A 19,173-nucleotide genomic window follows, 5' to 3' on the forward strand; every position below is an offset into this window, starting at 1 on the left:
TTAATAAAAAGACTTTTACTTTTTATTTTGCACACACACACACACACACACACACACACAACATAATAAACTTCCAAGAAGAAAACTGTACAGGGTAGGAAAATACAGAGCGGCACACCAGCAGGTGTTCTTATTCCACTGGTTTAGCGCGGGATGCCTCGGCGTTGGCTCGAAGCACGGCTCCTGGGCTTGGATATGGCCGTTGTTGGAACAGGGGTCCTGCAGCTGTGGTGTCTGCTCCAGTTTTGGCCTCGTTTCTTTTAGGGAGTCCTGTGGACCAGGTACCCCTGGAGTGCAGAGAACAGAGTTAGGCAAGCTCAAAATGCAAAGTATAAATGACAGAACAGCAGGCATCACATATTAAAATGGCCCAGGTGTCAGATATATTTATCATGTTCAATGCATGCAGGCTTAGTAACATGTAAATTTAGCACTTTCATTATACTGGACAAACCCATGAAAAACACATTATCAGAACTATATAAAAGAACTTTTTCCTATCTCTTCCCCCCTTGGTAAACAGGTACAGGGAGCAATGGGTGGCAGAGGTTCCGGATTTGGGAGGAGAGGAGTGGGACAATATGTGGCGTGTCCCTTTCACTCACTTGGTGTCAGCTAAAGATCGTTTAATTCAACTTAAGTTCCTACACAGGATATATTACACACTAGCAAAGTTGTCCAAAATTTACCCCGAAACATCGGCAGAATGTTACTCACAATCTCCAGCCAACTTTAGCCAAATTTTTTTTCATTAACCAATCAAAACAATAAATCGGCCAACTAAAAGATTATGAAAATAATCGTTAGTTGCAGCCCTACATGACACCCTCACTATTGTACTGGAGAGGGCTTGTAAATAAGGCGTAGTGTGGAAGATCTGGTTGGATAGCACAATTTCCGTAGCTTAATGACTATAAGGATCGTACTACTGGGGAGGAGGTATGGGTGCATAAAGATATGTAATTTGTGTAATACTGGGATTCTTTAGGAACGGATTGCTGTTTAACCACTTCAATACAGGGCACTTAGACACCTTCCTGTCCAGGCCCATTTTCAGCTTTCAGCGCTGTCGCACTTTGAATGACAATTGCGCGGTCATGCTACACTGTACCCAAACAAATTTTTTATCATTTTGTTCCCACAAATAGAGCTTTCTTTTGGTGGTATTTGATCACCTCTGTGGTTTTTATTTTTTGCACAACAAATAAAAAAAGACCGAAAATTTTGAAAAAAAAAAAACAAGTTTTTCTTTGTTTCTGTTAAAAATTTTTGTAAATAAGTATGTTTTCTTCTTCTTCAATGAAGGGCACTGATATGGCTGCACTGACAGGCACTGATACGGCGGCACTGACGAGCACAGGTGGCACCGATGGGCACTCATAGGCGGCACTGATGGGTACTTATGGGTGGCACTGATAGGTGCCACCGATGGACACTGATTGGTGGCATTGCTGGGCATCACTGAAATATAATGGTGCCAATCAGTGCCCATTTGTGGGCACTGATTGGCACAGGTTGGGCACAGACTGGACACATTGGGCACATGTGGATGGCCATAGGGTACATACCTGGCCATCCACATGTTGCCCGCTTCCCTGGTGGTCCTAGTGGCGGCCCTGGTGGTCCAGTGTGGTCATCTGAGGGGGGGCTGCGCTGGACCCCCCCTGTCATGAAAGCCTGTCGTCTGTCAGACGCGAGTGAGGAAAAGCCGATCAACGGCTCTTCCGGAGGCTCTTTGCAAAGATCGGTGAAGCGGTGTGTCAGACTGACACACCACTCCACTGATCGCTGCGATGCGTGCCCCCACGGGCACGCAGCGGCATGTTGTCCTGCTGGACGTCATATGACGCCCAGTCAGGATAACTGAACCACCGCCCGGCCTTCAATCTGCTATAGGCTGGGCGGGAAGTGGTTAAACAAATGTATGTAGGTTTGATCGATGGCCTTATTGTCTCGAGAACTGCGAAAACACTGTATATTCTTGTTTATGATATGATATGATGTTGGTATTCCTGCCCTTTTTTTAGGGAACTTGCCTCCGGGAAGGTGGGGGGGGCGTTTTCTGTTTGCTATTTGCTTTAATAGGAATCCTGCCCTGCGTGGCATGGTTTTGGGTTCCCCTTTGTGTCTTTTGCATTATGTACTATGGAAAATATTAATAAAAATAAATTTACAAAAAAAAAAAACAAAAAAAAACAAAAAAAAACCTTGCAGATATATATTTACCTTTCAAAGAGATCACACCCCCCCCCCCCCCCTCCCAGAAGGCCAGCACCATCTTTACTCCCAAGTTGTCTCACAAAGATCAGCCCTCCCTCTCCTTTGTGACGTGCTACAAACGTACAATATACAGTCTTGGGGGAACGCATCCTGCAGCCTGATAACATCATTCTTTGAAATCTAACTAGTCACTTGCCTAAATATCAAGAAGACATTTTATTTTAGAAAAGGTACTTCTTTTGTAAAATTATACTGTTGCTATATAACGGAAGGTGACAGAAAATTTGTAGAATTAATGTATTTATTTGGAGTCTTGCAAAGTTACTGGTTGGTCCAAACTGGTTGGTGAAACTTCTCTTAGCAGGAAGAGCGACAAGAGCCAGACCTTTATCTATATGCCAGTTCCTATGAGCTATAAGAAACCAGTGAGTAACTCATCTCTCCAGATCCAACTTTAACGTAAATACGACTTTCAGTTTGCAGTCATTTCACAATGAGCCAGATTTTACGCAAAACTTGGACAGCAATTGAAGAAAACCTGAGAGATTGTAACTCTTCCTAATCTATTCAAGTATTGGCAGAGGTTGGGTGTTTAATGGTCTTTGTTGGCATATAAGCTGCTGTATATATACACTTCTGTTGTACAAGTGTCACTAAAGGCAAAACGTTTTTTTTTTTATAATGGATAGAGTAAGAGGAGGGTTATAACCCCTGTCAACACTATCTGTGTCCCATAAGGAAGATTTCCTTTCATTTCTCGTCCTATAACCAAAACAGGATTGAGAGGAAAGGTCTCCAAAGTGAGGAAATCCTGGTGTGTCACCAGAACTAGCGTCCTTACTGGAAATTGTCCTATCTATTAGTGTTCTGAGGTCAACCCAAAAATTTGGGATTTTCTTTTACTTTCAAAGAAAAATGGTAAACAGGACAAATACAGAGGGTGACTCTCCCCAACAGGGGCATAAACAGCAATAAAAACCTGACACAGGCGTTCTAGTCCCTCTCCACTTTATCCAACACAGAAAAAAAAAAAAAAAAAGTTTTGCCTTTAGTTATACTTTAATGGCAGCTGAACAGAGTGGTGAGAGAGTTAAAGCGGTATTAAACCCAAAAGCAAACGTTGATTATATTGCAGCTTACCAATTCTTAGATGTGATGGCTGCATCAGTTTTCTTTTTTAGGCTTTCTTTCCCTTTGTTTTTTTTTCACATGTTTTTAGTTGGTTGTTTTTCAAAAGAACAAGCTCTCTTGCAGATATAGCAGTTACATGGTTGAGACAAACCATTTACCACTGACGGGGTGCTTATAATGATACGTTTTTATGAAAAATCTCGATCCCCAAAAGATAAAAAAAAGTTTGTTGTAACTGATTATAAGTGCTACCTAGAATTCAGCTTCAATTTGTTAGTGCATCCAAATCTGCTAGCCCATCTAACAGTCCCGTGCCCAAACTTGAAATGCTGCTGTCCAAAAGGTGCCTCCACTGCTCCTTTGGACACTCTAATACAGGAGGTGTGTTACTGGCCAGATCACCAGGTGAAAACAGAAGGAAAAAGGCTAAAATAAAAGAAATGAATTCAGCTATCATATCTAATGATTGGTAAGCTGCAATATATTTTTGGTTTTGGGTTTAATACCGCTTTAAGGTAGGCAAGTACTGTACAGTATATGCTACTGGAGGAGGGTATATTAAAAAAGGTAACCTCTTTCTTTAATCCTTTTTGATTGCTGTAATTAAAAGAAAATCATCATAATGATGAGGAGATGTACAGTATATAGTTACCTTGGAGCATCAGAGTAAGCACTGGGGTCCATGGGATCAATTTCTTCATCTTTCCTCCCTGGGAAAAGTAAACACATCAGTTAATCTCAAGGAAGCTGGTATTAAGCCCAAACTGGGAAATACTCCTCAGCTGTGTCACCTTTTTTAGATTTAGGATAAGGAGCCACTTCATCCCTTCGGCTGTGTCTTCTCTCTTTTAACTCTTCCCTCTCAACCCTCTCAACCCGCTCCAACCGCTCCAACCGTTCAGGCCTCTCCAGTCTATCAGACCGTTCCAACCTTTCCTCGGATTCTGGAGTATGAAAGGCAGGAAGATAAACAAATTTATCTATGAGAGATATAGGCTGACAGAAAGAAAATATGTAAATGAAAAAAAAATAAAATAAAATAAAGGAAGCATGTCAATCTGAGTTGATATTCACATCCTGTAACACCCTGCACTGCAAACACTGGCTGAAGAACAACATTAGAATGTAAACAGCAGCTTAAAACACACAGTGTAAGTAAATCTTTGAAGATGAAAAAATATTATATTATATAGCACACATAAGTAAACACAGATGTTAGGTTTTAAAAACTACAGAAGAAGTCACTAATACACACTTTAAGAAAATTGGAGGAAATTGTCTGTATTTAGAACAATTGTTCAATTTTCTTTTCATTAGTACATTGCTTTTGAGAGCCGATATTAACTGTTCAGATGAAAATTTCTGCGCACGATCAGAAACAAAGTGCGACCATAGACTAGACAAAAAAACTCTAGCCACATACGTGGGAAGTTGTATTCGAACATATGAGAATTTTTGTACCACATATGGCACTCTTTTTTTTCGAGATGGGACTAGCATGCAAAAAAAAAAAAAAAAAAAAAAAAAAAGATCGTTCTTCTAATTCTTCTACAGTGTGTACAAGGCTAAACACAATAAGACAAGACGATAACAATGATATACGTTTACAAACAAAATGCAAATCGATTCTATCCAGAGAAATGGAGAAGAGAATTTCAAGAAAAGAGCTGGGAAAGGGTGTAGAAGTAGGGAGGAATGGAAAGAAGAGGAAGAAAATGGAGTATGACAAAAGGAGAGGACGTAGGAGAAAAATAAAGAACCCCCATTTCTATACATGAGACTCCTCACAAACAGCGACATACAGACAGCATCACCTTTGTGTTTGAATGTGCTTTTGCTCATAATAGCAGTGGGATCATTCGGAGACAACCATGACACCATATCCGTCTCCACATTCCAGTAATAAGGGAGGCCACTGAATTAAGGAGAGTTGGGAGAAGGGGAGAGAAAAATCACAAATCTGAATACAAATATTTCTCTGATCATCTGTGATACCAGCCTAGGGTACATTATCAACTGTCCTATCTTGTGTACTAACAGTTAGAGGAGATGCCAGCCCTAAAACAAACCTATATATACCAATATAAAACATCTTTAAAAAAGGCATTGTACACGTTGTTTTAACTAGGTATTAGTGTAGGTATATTCCCTGTGGTATTTGTTTGCCTTAGCTTGTAATGATTGTAGGATGTGTATCTACTGCAATAATTGAAAAGATGGGAGGGTGATTTGTTTTCAGTTCACCAAGTTCTCCAGGGCATCATCCCATATAGTCAATAGAGAATTCCTAAATTTAAGGGGACTTTTAGTTGTATGCCACTGGAGAACCATACATAACATAGCAAAAAGAATTAAAAACAGGAGTTCCTTTTATTATACAAAGCCTTAAAATCATGTATAGATGCCATAATAAAAACAAATCAAGTACATGACAAGCATCCAGAACATGTATTAACTTAAGCTTGTCTATGCGTTTCACGGTTGCCACCGCTTCCTAAGGACCTCTGACATTATAGTAGTCAGTCTTCTACGCAGTACACTGCAAGTTTCATTCCAAACGATTGTTATCTGTGTGCCCGTTTACACCACAACGCCGGTCTGATCTATGGTGCCGTGCAGAAATATGCAGAGGTGGTTCTGGCCAGCTCAGTAGATTGCTTTAAAAAAAAAGGCCTGGATTCTATCCCGAGATCCCTTTCACGCTGAGGCAGTTTTTGCAGACATTTTAGCGCTAGAAATAGCCTCTGAAAACTGCCTCCCATTAAGTGTAATGTGTGCTTTCACACTCGGGCAGCGCGCTTGAGTGACGTTAGAAAAAGTCCTGCAAGCAGCATGTTTGGGGTGGGTTGGGAGCGCTATAAATAGCGCTCCCAAAACGCCCCTGCCCATTGAAATGAATGGGCACTGCCAAAAAAGCGGTTAAAAAGCGCCGAAAAGCGGGCCTTTTTACCTTTTTTTTTTATTTTAAGGTCACGCTACCTAAAAAAAAAAAAAACAAAAACAAAAAAAAAAAAAAAACGCCCCGCTAGCGCCCAAAAAGCGACTCTAAAACGTCGCTAAAGCACCGCAAAAACAGCCGGTGCTTTAGCAGCCCTTTAGTGTGAAAAGGGTCTAAATGTACATAATATAACTGGGTACTGACATTTATAAGTAAAGTTGATCCGATTGCCTCTCAGGGGATCAGGAAGGATTTTTTTTTCCCTGGTGTAGCAAATTGGATCATGCTTTACTGGGGGGTTTCGCCTTCCTCCGGATGAACTGTGGGTAAAGGATTGTGTATATGGGATTGTATGATTTTTTTTTTTTATTGGTTGTACTAGATGGTGTCTTTTTTCAACATGACTAACTAACTATGTAGCTATATACACTGGGCAAAATTATAAACGCAACACTTTTGTGTTTGCCCCTATCTATCATGAGCTGAACATAAACATCTACGACTTTTTCTATGCACACAAAAGGCCTATTTCTCTCAAGGATTGTTCACAAATCTGTCTAAGTGTGTTAGTGAGCACTTCAAGGAGGAAGACGGCTCCAGATAAAGAACCGCACTTTATGCGTTCTACCCCTGCAGGGATATGGAAATCTGCAAACCTCACTGCAGCCTCCCGATCTTAGCGCTGGACATGCTACAGGCCATGCATATCCTCCTATGAGCTGGGAAGTGCTAGGAGACATTTGAAGTTTTAGGAGTTCCGTTTGGCGTCTTTGGAGACTTTATTATTACCACCAACAAGTCCAGGCCTCTGGCTGCATCCGATACGCCCTGGAGGGCAATTTTTAACACAGGCTTCCCTTGATCCTCTGTAGTGGGGGATCACAGGCTTCTGGTAAGCAGCAACCCTCTATTCATTGGTGGTGGACCATGCACAAGCTTTCCACATAATATTGAAAGTCTCACAATATATGGATGGACTTTATCATCACTTCAATTTAATTTTTATAGCTCACGGGTGATACTGTCATTTAGGTCTTTTGAACACATTTTTTCACATGTTTATTTAATAAATTGTTTATTAAATTAATCATCATCCAATTTTTTGTTTGTTTTGGTGTTATGTTATGATCATTTTTGTTTACATTATACATGGTCATACAGTTATTAGTATGTTATCATTAGCCTTATTGGGTTAGTGTGTGAATGTGCATTTATTTCATACACTATATTCATATGTAGCGCGATTCTATATTTTTCCAATTTGATCACTGTATTTATGTTATGCAGGAGAATTGATGCTTTTATAGTTTTCTTCACAACAATTTTCCATATGGTATTTCACTAATACTTTTTTGATATTGGTATACATGTTTATTTGTTTTTCACCCTAGCGCAGTTTCTTTTTCTCCTTTTTCATTCTCACTTTGAGTTCAGCTCATGATAAATGGGGCAAACACAAAAGTGTTGCGTTTATAATTTTGCTCAGTGTATGTTGCATTTTTTCATAGAGCACTGGATGACACCACTGGTCACTGCACTGCACTGCTGTGCAGAGACATTAGTGAAGTGTCACTATGTAACAATTCAAATAAAAAAAAAAAAAAAAAAGCAACAGTGCAATGGGCACCCCTCCCTGCCAGGCCTGTGTTCGCTGACATCTGCTGCTCCATAGAAGAGACTGGAGGATCCGATCAGGTCCGCCTGAAGAACTGACAGGCGGACCTGATTGGATCGCCCGTGTGAAAGGGGCTTAAAACTTTGCATTTATCATGCAGTCTAATGTGAACCGGTCTTTACCCAACTCATTACACAAGTCAGCCAGAATAAGCAGCAGCTGGGACTCACCAGTCTGGATCAAACACTTTGTACCAGTTTGGAGGAAGATTCTCTATCCGGGTTGCCTCATAATCAACATTATCGTCATCATAATCCTCTGCGATGACCTCTTCTGCTGGTTCTAAGTGGATATGGCAGACAAGAATTGAGTGAGAAGAGTCTATATAGTGTCAGGAGTAGATATTAAAAATGATACAAGCAGACATCATCCACTCCACTCACCTGATTCCACATGCTTCAGAATCCCTCTCTTGGCTAATCGAGCCTGAAGAGTCAATGGAAGGGGCATTCTGGATCACTAACCTGCTAGAGAAAGAAACATTCACTGTGAGATTTCTCTTTTCAAACCAGTGAGCAAAGCTCAGTGTTAGCTAAAGCATTACATTGCTTTTAGGAAGATATAACTCAGATCTTATTCTCTTCCAGGGTCTTTCAAACAGAGAACATCATTTTGTATTGGTATGTTTCAGCTGACATCAGCCAGAGATTGGGATAAAATAAAAATGATGTTCCCATACTAAAAGTTAGAGTCTTGCTGCAGTACAAGTCCTGTGATTACACATATAAATTATCACCATCATAGCTATATTAAAGTAGTTCCAAGTCCTGACTGGACGACATGGAGTTTGCTAAAGAACCAAGTTTAATAAACCATTTTTTTTCCTATAAAATACTGCTTTGACCCTTTTGGATACACCTCGGTGCTGCTGATCTCATCCAATCTCTTTCCTGTCAACATGCACTAGCTCCAGTGTCAGCTACATGTCTTTGCTCAGGACCAGCATCCTGTGGGAGACAACAGCGGGTCATTTCTGTGGGATAAGCTTTAAAGTTGAACTATAGACAACACTTTTTTTTTGCATTTCAGATAGAGTAAGGAAGGGTTATAACCCCTGTCAGGTTTTTTTTTTGTCATCTGTGTCCCATTGGGGAAATTTGCCTTCACTTCCTGTCCCATAGTCAAACAGGAAATAATAGGAAATCTCTTTGGGCCCTCCAGGTCACCAGAACTAGTGTCTCCATTGGAAGATTTCCACTCTGTTAATTTTCTGGGGACAGGGTCTACCAAAAATTTGGAATTTTCTTTAACTTTCATTTTTAAGGATAATGGTAAACAGGACAAAAATAAAAAGATGAATTTTCCTAATGGGGACAGACAGCAATAAAAACTGACAGGTGTACTTCATCTTCAATCTATCCAAACCTAAAAAAAAAAAAAAAAAAGAAGTTTTGCCTTTAGCTATACTTTATGGAAGCGCAAGATGAACAACATCCCTTGTGAAAGCATGGGCCGTGACGGGTCCTCTTTATGGAGAGATCTGGGGTCTAATATCTCCAAATCTCCCCTCTGGCCTCCAATGCAGCCGATCAGACACAGATCAGTCTGATCGGCTGCTTTCCTAACCATTAAACAAAGAGCCGAAACTGGAAGTGACAAAATCCTTGTCACTCCTAGTTTCCGAGGTCACAGAAAGGGAGGAACAATGTGAGTTCTCTGTGCAGCCGTCGCCGCTGACCGCAGTGCTCCCGGGCTCCATGATCAGACAGGAAAGCCAGAGAAAAGCAGCGGTGGGGGGACCCTCTTCCACTTCCTGCAGAAGCAACTGAGTGGCTGAATAATGAAAAAATGAATAACTTCTGCCTAAAACAGAATCGCTGGCTGAAAATTCTGATAGCGGGATGATGCCTGTAGCTGCAGGCATCATCCTGGTATAACCACTGCAAGCCGAGGACATCATATGTCATCTTGCGGTCGGCAAGTGGTTAATAAAGGAAGAATATTATTTTGCATCTTGGTGTGTGGCATTCTTGTAGCCGGTAAATTGATTGCTTTGATGGAGCCGAGTCAAGCCAGCACCTGAGGTGTGATTGTGGAGCCTAATCTCGCCTGCAGCATGGTTGTTATTCACAAAATGCCTTGAATGTCATTAGAAACAGTTAAAGCGGAACTATACTCACCTACAGTCCGGTGACGCAGTGTCCTTGGGCTCCCTGCCGGCCGCTGACATCTCTGAGTGCCCAGAGTCTACGTATTGAATGCCAGCTGCTTTCATTGGCTGGGCCAATATGACATCACTCCTGCGTGTACGCGGCAGTTGTCAGCTTCCGCATTGCTAAATTTCTACAGTGAGCTGCGTGTGTGCAGCCAATTGCACAGGGGTGGACAGGAAGGAAGGTGATTAAATGTAGAAGAGACAAAGCATGTCCCTTCTGCATTAAAAATCCTGCCTGTTCACCCATTTTTATATTTTGTATATAAAGTTCCAGGTTAAATTGATGGGTTTAGTTCCTCTTTAACATTCTTGTGTAACCTGTAATTGTTGACCTCTCAGTTTCTGGACAACTGTCAGGCTTGCCTCTTGCTGCATAGCCAATCTGAGACTCAATTAGCCTATCAGTGTGGGTAGTCCTCTTGTTTAGTTAAAGTTCTGCTAAAAACTCCACCAAACTTCAACATGCAGTTAAACTCATCGAAACCCCCAGGGTGAGGCCAGTGATGAATATCATGGACGTGTGATGACAACACCACTAAGGGAACTACATATTCTGGCACAAGTTAAAGTGGAAATGAAGGGAGGAACATTCACCTTTCCTCCAGTGGTCCCCGTCCCTCACTGGCATCTTCCTCTGTCTGCTGGTTTTCAGCCACCATCAATGGCTGGTGCGGGGTGACGTCACTCCTATGCATATGCAGGAGCTAGTCATCCCTGTGCACAGGGATCAGGCCGGCCACTGGAAGCTGAGTTTTGCATGTGCAGCTCAGTTTACATACCAGGGAACATTGTGAGCAGGCAGGTAGGTGTATTTTATTACAGAAGAGACATTGCATTGTTTATCTGCAATTGCATACATTGCATTTATCTGCAATAAAAAGCCTGCATACTTTTAGGGAATAACAGCGAAGCTTTACTTCCACCTTAAATGTGTAACACCTAAAATAGCAATAGATAACCAGTTAAGGACCGCTCTATAGCAGATTACTGCTACAGGGCGCCCTATAGCAAATTACTGCTACAGGGCGCCCCCGCACAGAATAATGTATATACACACACATGATTCTGCACTTCCGCCTAAGGGGTCACACGCGCATCACCAGCGGGCTGCTTCTCCTGCTATTGCTCACAGCAGAAGCTGATCTGCGGTTGCCAGGCACTGGATGTCCGCCAGCACCTTCCAGTCGTCGGGCAGAGACACAGAACGGACATCTGCCTATGTAAACATAGCATATGAAAAGCAGGGAATAAAATCCATCACTTCCCTGAGTAAAAGCATTATACATAGTACAGTAAAACACTGTCTAGGCACACAGTTAACCCTTTGATCACCCTAGATCAGCGGTTCTCAACCTGGGGGTCGCGACCCCCTAGGGGGTCGATTGCCCATTCTCCAGGGGGTCGCGAATGCTGGCCGAGTCAGACCCGAAGTTACTGCCTGAGTCCGTCCGTCTCGGCCAGCGAGATGTCACTTCCTGGAGAGGAGGGACTACACGGAAGTGACGTTCCGTCGCCGCCATCTTGGTACTCTCGTCCGCAGTAAGGCTTAGACTTAGAAGTCGGCAAGCGGACATCTTTGTACACCCACCGAAATCCGCTTGCTGCGGACGAGTGTACCAAGAGGGAGGCAACGAAACTTGCTGAAGAAGAAGAACACCTGTGACTTCTGGTAAGTCAGACACACAGGAAAAGCTGACAAGACAACATTTTTTTTATTATGGAGATATATATATATCTCCATAATAAAAAAAATGTTGTCTTGTCAGCTTTTCCTGTGTGTCTGACTTACCAGAAGTCACAGGTGTTCTTATATATATACGTAGTATATATATATATACGTCCCAGTTGGTTCCTCAAAAGTAGTTATTCCGTGCCAGTGCTAGATACATGTTTGGAAGCTATACACTTTGTGTATCTAGCACTGGCACGGAATAACCACTTTTGAGGAATCAACCGCAACGTTTATATATAAATCAGTGGTGGGGGCGCAAAGAAACTGAAACAATCAGAAAAAAACCCCCATTAAAACGCTGCAACTGTGCCATCAAATGCAGCCACTGTGCCCATCAATTGTCGCCACTGTGCCAGCAAATGCCGCCACTGTGCCATCAAATGCAGCCATTGTGCCCATCAATTGTCGCCACTGTGCCAGCAAACGCCGCCACTGTGCCAGCAAACGCCGCCACTGTGCCAGCAAACGCCGCCACTGTGCCAGCAAACGCCGCCACTGTGCCCATCAATTGTCGCCACTGTGCCAGCAAACGCTTCCACTGTGCCATCAAACGCAGGAACTGTGCCCTTTAATTGTTGCCACTGTGCCAAACGCAGCCACTGTGCCCATTAATTGTCGCCACTGTGCCAGCAAACGTCGCCACTGTGCCCATCAAACACAGCCACTGTGCCCAACAATTGTCGCCACTGTGCCAGCAAATGCCGCCACTGTGCCCTTTAATTGTTGCCACTGTGCCAAGGGCAGCCACTGTGCCCATCAATTGTCGCCACTGTGCCAGCAAACGTTGCCACTGTGCCAGCAAACGTTGCCACTGTGCCATCAAATGCAGCCACTGACCCCTTTAATTGTTGCCACTGTGCCAAACGCAGCCACTGTGCCCATAAATTGTCGCCACTGTGCCATCAAACACAGCCACTGTGCCCAACAATTGTCGCCACTGTGCCAGCAAATGCTGCCACTGTGCCCTTTAATTGTTGCCACTGTGCCCATCAATTGTCGCCACTGTGCCAGCAAACGTTGCCACTGTGCCAGCAAACGTTGCCACTGTGCCAGCAAACGCAGCTACTGTGCCATCAAATGCAGCCACTGACCCCTTTAATTGTTGCCACTGTGCCAAACGCAGCCACTGTGCCCATAAATTGTCGCCATGGTGCCAGCAAACGTTGCCACCTGTGCCATCAAACGCAGCCACTGTGCCCTTTAATTGTTACCACTGTGCCAAACGCAGCCACTGTGCCAGCAAACGTCCCACTGTGCAGCCACTGTGCCCATCAATTGTTGCCACTGTGCCAGCAAACGCCGCCACTGTGCCAGCAAACGCGACCAGCAAAAATAATTTTACTGTTAGGGGTCCCCACAACTTGGGAAATTTTATCAAGGGGTCACGGCACTAGGAAGGTTGAGAACCACTGCCCTAGATGTTTAACCCCTTCCCAGGCAGTGTCATTAGCGTAAGAGTGCATATCTTTTAGCACTGATCATTGTATTAGTGTCACTGGTTCCCACTAAGTGTCAGTTAATGTCCAACCCAATATCGCTGAAGGCGGCCAGAACACCTGAACAGCAGTAAATCATAAAGCGGAACTAAACCCATCAATTTATTCGTTTCAAAAAACTGTTACATTCCTGGAATGCTGGGCGTGCCAACTGTCACATTTGCTTGTGTGCTCAACCAAACTGTCAAACCATAAAATGGCTGGTGTCATAACTGATCACATGTGCAGCAATATGGCAGTTGCAGATCAATAGGAGGGTTTCACTTTAAAGCCGTCATCAGATCGGCCCCTACAAACTCAGCAGTAAGGATGAGCTCCGGCGTGTTCGTACACTCCACGTGCAGAGCCCGCCAGGAAGTCGACACTGCACTGTGCTAATCACAGGCAGTGAGACATTTTCCCGATCTCTGCAGCCGCACATCGGGAAAATGTCTCACTGCCTGTGATTAGCTCAGCGCTGTGCCGACTTCCTGGCGGGCTCTGCATGTGGGCTGTGCGAACACGTCGGAGCTCATCCTTACTCAGCAGTGCCTATAAATGAAGAGCAACTGAGCATGTGCTAAGCGGTTTGAGACAGTGTATTACTGGATTTTAAGCAGTATAGGCACTTATTAATGTTTTACATAACTATATGTTGGAAGGCAACATGGTTTAATATCATATTTCTGGAGTTTTACTGCCTGGTTGACATATCTGCAAAAGGGGCCAGCCTGAAGTCATCTAGCAGGACATAAAGTGGTCGTAAAGTCAGGATAATAAATAACTGCCATCCCCTCTGTTTTATCAAGATCTAAAGTACTGAAGAGAACGTATTTAGAATTAGAATTGTAAATAAACGGACACAGGGGGTGGCAGTTATTTATAAATGGTATGTTTTAGGGCTGGTTCACAAAAATCCTGTTCCGGATGCATTTCTGCATGCATGTTTTTAATGCATTTCTGGATGCTTTCCAAGTGTTTTTTTTATTATTTTTTTCACTGCACTGGGGACTGGCGTGTTTTTGATGTGTTTTCCTGTGTCCCAGTACAGTCCAGTGCAGAAAAAATGCAGCATGTTCTACTTTAGAGATGGGCTCGGGTGTGTTCGAAATCCCACCTGCCCGATCCCAGCAGAAAGCCGACACTGCACACGGCTAATCACAGGCAGTGAAACATTTCCCCCATCTGTGCAGCTGCGGATCGGGAAATGTCTTACTGCTTGTTGCCTTCCAGTGTTGCCTTCCTGACGGGAGCAGGTGGGATTTCGAACGCGCCCGAGCCCATCTCTAGTCTACTTCTTTTTTTTTGGGGGGGGGGAACTGGGATACCCTGAATCTGACCGGACTGGTGTGAACTATTCTATTGGAAACCATATAACCTACTTTCCATGCGTTTTTGATGCAGAAGAGCAGCAGAAGAGCAGCAGAAGGGGAGGGCGGGGAGGAGATTGGTTCTCACACTAAAGCTTCAGAACAGACAGGAAGGTAGGGAGAGACTCATAGCAGAGAGCGGGATGACGGAGGCATGTAAGCTGACCACGGTATCATGACGATTACCGTGGTCAGCACACACAGGAACAGACAGCATCAACCAGGTAGTTTACATCATACAATGGGACAAATGACACAGCACAAGCACTGTGCTGGTTAACATGCTTTAAAGGAACAGCATTTTTTTTTTTTTTTTTTTTTTTAGGGTTACAAACGCTTTAATTTGTTGACTAAAGTTCCAATTTACGTTGTTTTGTTTTCATATACTTCTCATCCATTTTCTTTCCTTGTGTCAGTTTATCTCGGGGTCAGGGGGAGGAGCTGACCTATGATAGGGGAGGAGCTGACCTGTGATATGAGAAGGAGCAGAAAACAAGGGTTAGGTGTGAGGGGACTCAGGGGGGAGATAGGGCAGATCAGATCTGCATCACTACAAGGCCTGCCAGTGATACCAGAAAACCATTGTGCATTCCTGATAGAAGACCTCCAATAGGAAGGAATAGAATGAATAACACAGAAGGGCGCCTCTAACGACTCTCCAATACAATGAATATGAAATAATTCAGCTGCATGCATTTTATTTAGAGTTTGCCACCATAGGCAGAAATCCCCCTTCCTCTACTAGTGGAGAACTACAAGTAGCAGCACTGACCTCCCTCTGTGTGTGTACCGGGCGGGCGGACTATGCACGACTCACCAGCTTCCACTCCGCAATTTCCAGGACCTGAAAACCCGGAGACGCAGCTTGATGACATCACGACCCATCAAAGCGCGCTGCGTTCCACGCCTCGCTCCAACACCTTGTCCCCAGTTGTGATTGGTCGCTAAAGAGAGTAAACCTTCACGTCACGTGACCCGCCTTCTTAAAAGGGCAATGACCGCGGCTTTACTCCCGTCCTGACAGAATGGAGGAATATGTGCGGGAACCATGGTAACCTGGGCATTATGGGAGTTTTTTTTCTTTCTTTTGTACTATTTCTGGGTGCTGGGAGACTGACTACCCAGCTGAGCTCTGTGGGAGGAATGTCAACATGGCGCACAGCATGCTGGGAGGTTGGCTACACAAGCAGAGGATTCTGGGAGTTAATGCATTCTATAGGTCAGGGGCAAGGCATGCTGGGGGATGTTGGCCAGTTGTGGACAGCATGGTCGGTGACTCCTCCAGAAATCCCCCCTGGTTAATAGAAGGCTGCTGGCATGAAATAATGGGAGCCGCCATTGCTGGCTTGTTTTTATGGAGCGGTCACCCTCTTCCTTGCCTGGTGGATCGATGAACCATTGTAAGGCCCGAGCAATTTTTATTACCGGGCTGCAAGGCCTAACACCTGCACTTTTTTTTTTTTTATTTAGCTTTCTACCTGTGTCACCTTGTGATTATACTTCTATATCCATACCTACTGCATTGTACGGCGTGGGTCCTCAAGCCTACCCTGAAGTTGTGGAGGGGGGGGGGGGGGATTAGGTTTGTCGCCTCATCCCTTTGAAACTGAACACATTAATTACACAGGTTCTGTGGCTGATTAAGGTGGTAATTAACTTCATTTATTGCCTTACCTGCATTAAATTCGCCTCAGAACCTGTAATTATATATGTGTTCCGTTTAAAGGAATGAGGTGGCAATCCTAGGGGTGGGGGCAGGTGAGTACTTGGCCATCAGGTTCCTGCCTTGAGTAGAATGCTTTTCAGGAGAGCCTCCCACCTAGTTCTCGGTTGTTGGCTTTGGCTGATCATGAAGAGACGGGTCCAACGGGCCTGTTGACTAGGTGGATCTAAGTGTGTCCTACTCCCATCAAGAGTCTTGCACCTGGGGGAGGGAGGGTCCTTCATTTTAAGGAGGAGGCAGTTTTATGTGTGTGGCCACATTGCACTTTTTTGTTCACTTTTGCTGTTTAGTTTTTGTGTACCGCACCACAAGTGCAAAGATACATAAAAAAAAAAGTCACTGAACCATAGTAAGCATGCAGCCAGTGATGTTGGGATCGCTATTCTCTAAGGTTAATGGCCCCAGAGCCTTCACCTTTACAAACAAGTCAGTAGATATGAGCTTGTGCATCCCCAGAACTTGTGCTCTTTTTATATATCGGTGAGCTGCAGCTTGGTCATTTCCACCCCTTTGTTTATGTTGTAAGGTGGGAATGCCTCGGCTGCAGCTCATTGAATTAAAAAAAAAAAAAAAGCACAAGGTTGGAAGACACTAACAAAGGTGTGGGCAGAGAACACACACGCATAGCAGTAGGGATCACAAGGGGTTTTTTTATTGAGAAATTGTGCCAACAGAGAATTGGGCAAGGATAGGTTCAAGGGCCGTATAGGCACAGACAGGAAATCGGGGCAATCTGGCACAACAAGGGTTGAATCCAGAGTCACAGGGCAGTAATATGGGCACAGCAAGGTAGGCAGCAATGTGACAATAGCAAGGGCTAAATCCAGCACACAGGGCAGTAATCTGGGCACAGCAAGGAAAGGTAGCAATGTGGCAGAGCAAGGACTAAGTCCAGCACACAGGGCAGAGCAGGGTATGCAGTAATATGGCTGTCATGAGCGGGTCAGGCTCGAAGTCCAGTTGCTATAGCAGTAGTGGTACTACCACCAATCAGCAGGATAGGTACGCAGGCAGTCACCCTGGTGGATGATGCAGGCTCACCTGAGGTGTGGAGTCTAAAGACCGTTCGTCTGTTTTTTTTTTTTTTTTGCATGCTAGTCTCGTGTCGAAAGTGAAGAGGTTACTCACCATATGAAAATTGTCGTAAGACAGAATTCAACTTCAGAAGTGACGTAATGTGTTGAATAGTTTTGTATGTATCCTTTTGTTTCTGAGTATGCGTAGTCTTGCTCTTAGGATTTTTTCGTATGAAAACCGAACTAATTAAACAAAAATTGGACGTTGAGTTCATGTATGACAAATTTAATAGTCTGCATGTCCAGCTTTTGTCTGACGAAAAATGGTAATTGGCTGTTGAAAGCACCATACTAACGATCCGAAAATCGGCCGATCGATCATCAGACCAAATTTTACTTCCAATTTTCGTATCGCGTGTACAGGCCTTAGGTACTAACCGGAGATCCTGATGGAGATGGCTTTTGCTACGTGTTGGTACCAGGTCATGGTTCTCAGGATTGCCCCACCAGGAGGTGAGCAGACCGAGGTCCAGTAGCAGCTATAGCAGGTAGGGATTAAACAGGAGCGTAGACAGTAAACAAGCCAAAGGTCAGTAACGAGTAGATGCAGGTTGGGATCAGGCAGAAACATAAAGGAACAAGCCAAGGGTCAATAATGAGTGGTAGCAAAATATGGACGGCAGCAGGGAAGACTAGAGCGAGATATTGGCTGAAGAGAGCATAATCATCTGGCAAACAGGAAGTGCAGACACATGGCTTAAATCATTAGTGATTGTAAATACTTGTTTTTCTTTCTTGTCTAAAAATAACAAACATGTTTATACTTACCTGCTCTGTTGCAGTGGTTTTGCACAGATCCTCCTCTTCTCTGGTCCCTTTTCCGCTCTCCTGGCCCCTCCCTCCTGTTGAGTGCCCCCACAGCAAGCAGCCTGCTATGGGAGCACCTGAGTCAAGTCACAGCTCTGTGTGTTCATTCAGACACGGAGCTGCAGCCCGGCCACACCCGCTCTCTCTTCTGATTGACTGACTTTGATTGACAGCAGCAGGAGCCAATAGTGCCACTGCTGTGTCTCAGCCAATCAGGAGGGAGAGCCTCGGACAGCCGAGACACTCCTGGACAGAGATGGGGCTCAGTTAAGTCCGAGGGGGGGCTGCTGCACACAGAAGGCTTTTTATCCTAATGCATAGAATGCATTAAGATTAAAAAAATCTGACTTTACAACCCCTTTAAGTTCATGGGAGGAGCAAAGAGTTCAAGGTTCAGCAGAAGTCAAGGCATTTTTTATCTGAATGTCCAATTTCTCTACGAAAAAATTATTGCCTGTTCCTATCTCTGTAGTGCAGTGCATTTTGAAAAAAAGGGCATGTGCATTTTTTTTTTCTGCTCTTTAGTGCATTGGCAAGCCCAAAGACGTCAATGGCAGCACATCAAAATGCATATGTGTGTTTTCATGGGTTGGTAACCGTTATCAACAAGCTTTGGGTAATAGATTTTAACCCTGTCTATTTTGAATTAAAAAATGTCTCAACGTGCTTCAAATCACATGTTGACGCACAAAGGAAATACACGTTTATGCAACACACCTGCTAACTTGTGTGCACACATATAGATATACAGGCTAATGCTGGCCATACACTATACAAAAAATCGGCTGAAAAATCGTTCATATAGACACTTCGTTCGTTTTTCGGCAAGTTAATGGGCACAAATCGATAATCGTTTGTGACGTTTTTGTGG

The 19,173-nt window shown here is 43.8% G+C and overlaps 2 protein-coding genes across 5 annotated transcripts in view; one reads left to right on the top strand and one right to left on the bottom strand.

Annotated features, from left to right (window-relative positions):
• PQBP1 (polyglutamine binding protein 1) lies at window positions 1–15,661 on the bottom strand. 4 transcript variants are annotated; one of them, XM_073600025.1, is made up of 7 exons: window positions 15,514–15,661; window positions 8,348–8,431; window positions 8,135–8,246; window positions 5,166–5,266; window positions 4,143–4,295; window positions 4,004–4,061; window positions 1–287 (listed from the first exon to the last, which is right to left on the bottom strand). In XM_073600025.1, exons 2-7 carry the CDS (start codon window positions 8,412–8,414, stop codon window positions 131–133), a joined length of 648 nt encoding a protein of 215 aa, XP_073456126.1. In that variant the 5' UTR covers window positions 8,415–8,431; window positions 15,514–15,661; the 3' UTR covers window positions 1–130. The 4 variants fall into 4 exon arrangements, with proteins under 4 accessions (XP_073456126.1, XP_073456128.1, XP_073456125.1 ...); XM_073600027.1 differs by having other exon boundaries at window positions 8,348–8,428; window positions 15,514–15,653; XM_073600024.1 differs by having other exon boundaries at window positions 15,469–15,625.
• TIMM17B (translocase of inner mitochondrial membrane 17B) overlaps window positions 15,601–19,173 on the top strand; it is a 25,673-nt gene continuing 22,100 nt past the window's right edge. The window contains exon 1 of the mRNA XM_073600028.1: window positions 15,601–15,747. Within this exon, the coding sequence (XP_073456129.1) occupies window positions 15,722–15,747 (26 nt within the window). The 5' untranslated portion in view covers window positions 15,601–15,721. The remainder of the gene's footprint in view (window positions 15,748–19,173) is intronic.

Source organism: Aquarana catesbeiana, linkage group LG09, assembly GCF_042186555.1.
Source record: "Aquarana catesbeiana isolate 2022-GZ linkage group LG09, ASM4218655v1, whole genome shotgun sequence".
NCBI classification, from domain to species: domain Eukaryota; kingdom Metazoa; phylum Chordata; class Amphibia; order Anura; family Ranidae; genus Aquarana; species Aquarana catesbeiana.

Bases quoted from the DNA above. Each gene is read 5' to 3' on its own strand.
- PQBP1 (XM_073600025.1), bottom strand. From the start codon at position 8,414: ATGCCCCTTCCATTGACTCTTCAGGCTCGATTAGCCAAGAGAGGGATT. The intron at 4,062-4,142 runs GTGACACAGCTG...TACTTTTCCCAG, and splicing joins TTATCCTAAATCTAAAAAAG to GGAGGAAAGATGAAGAAATT. The intron at 288-4,003 runs GTAACTATATAC...TCTGCACTCCAG, and splicing joins GCTTACTCTGATGCTCCAAG to GGGTACCTGGTCCACAGGAC.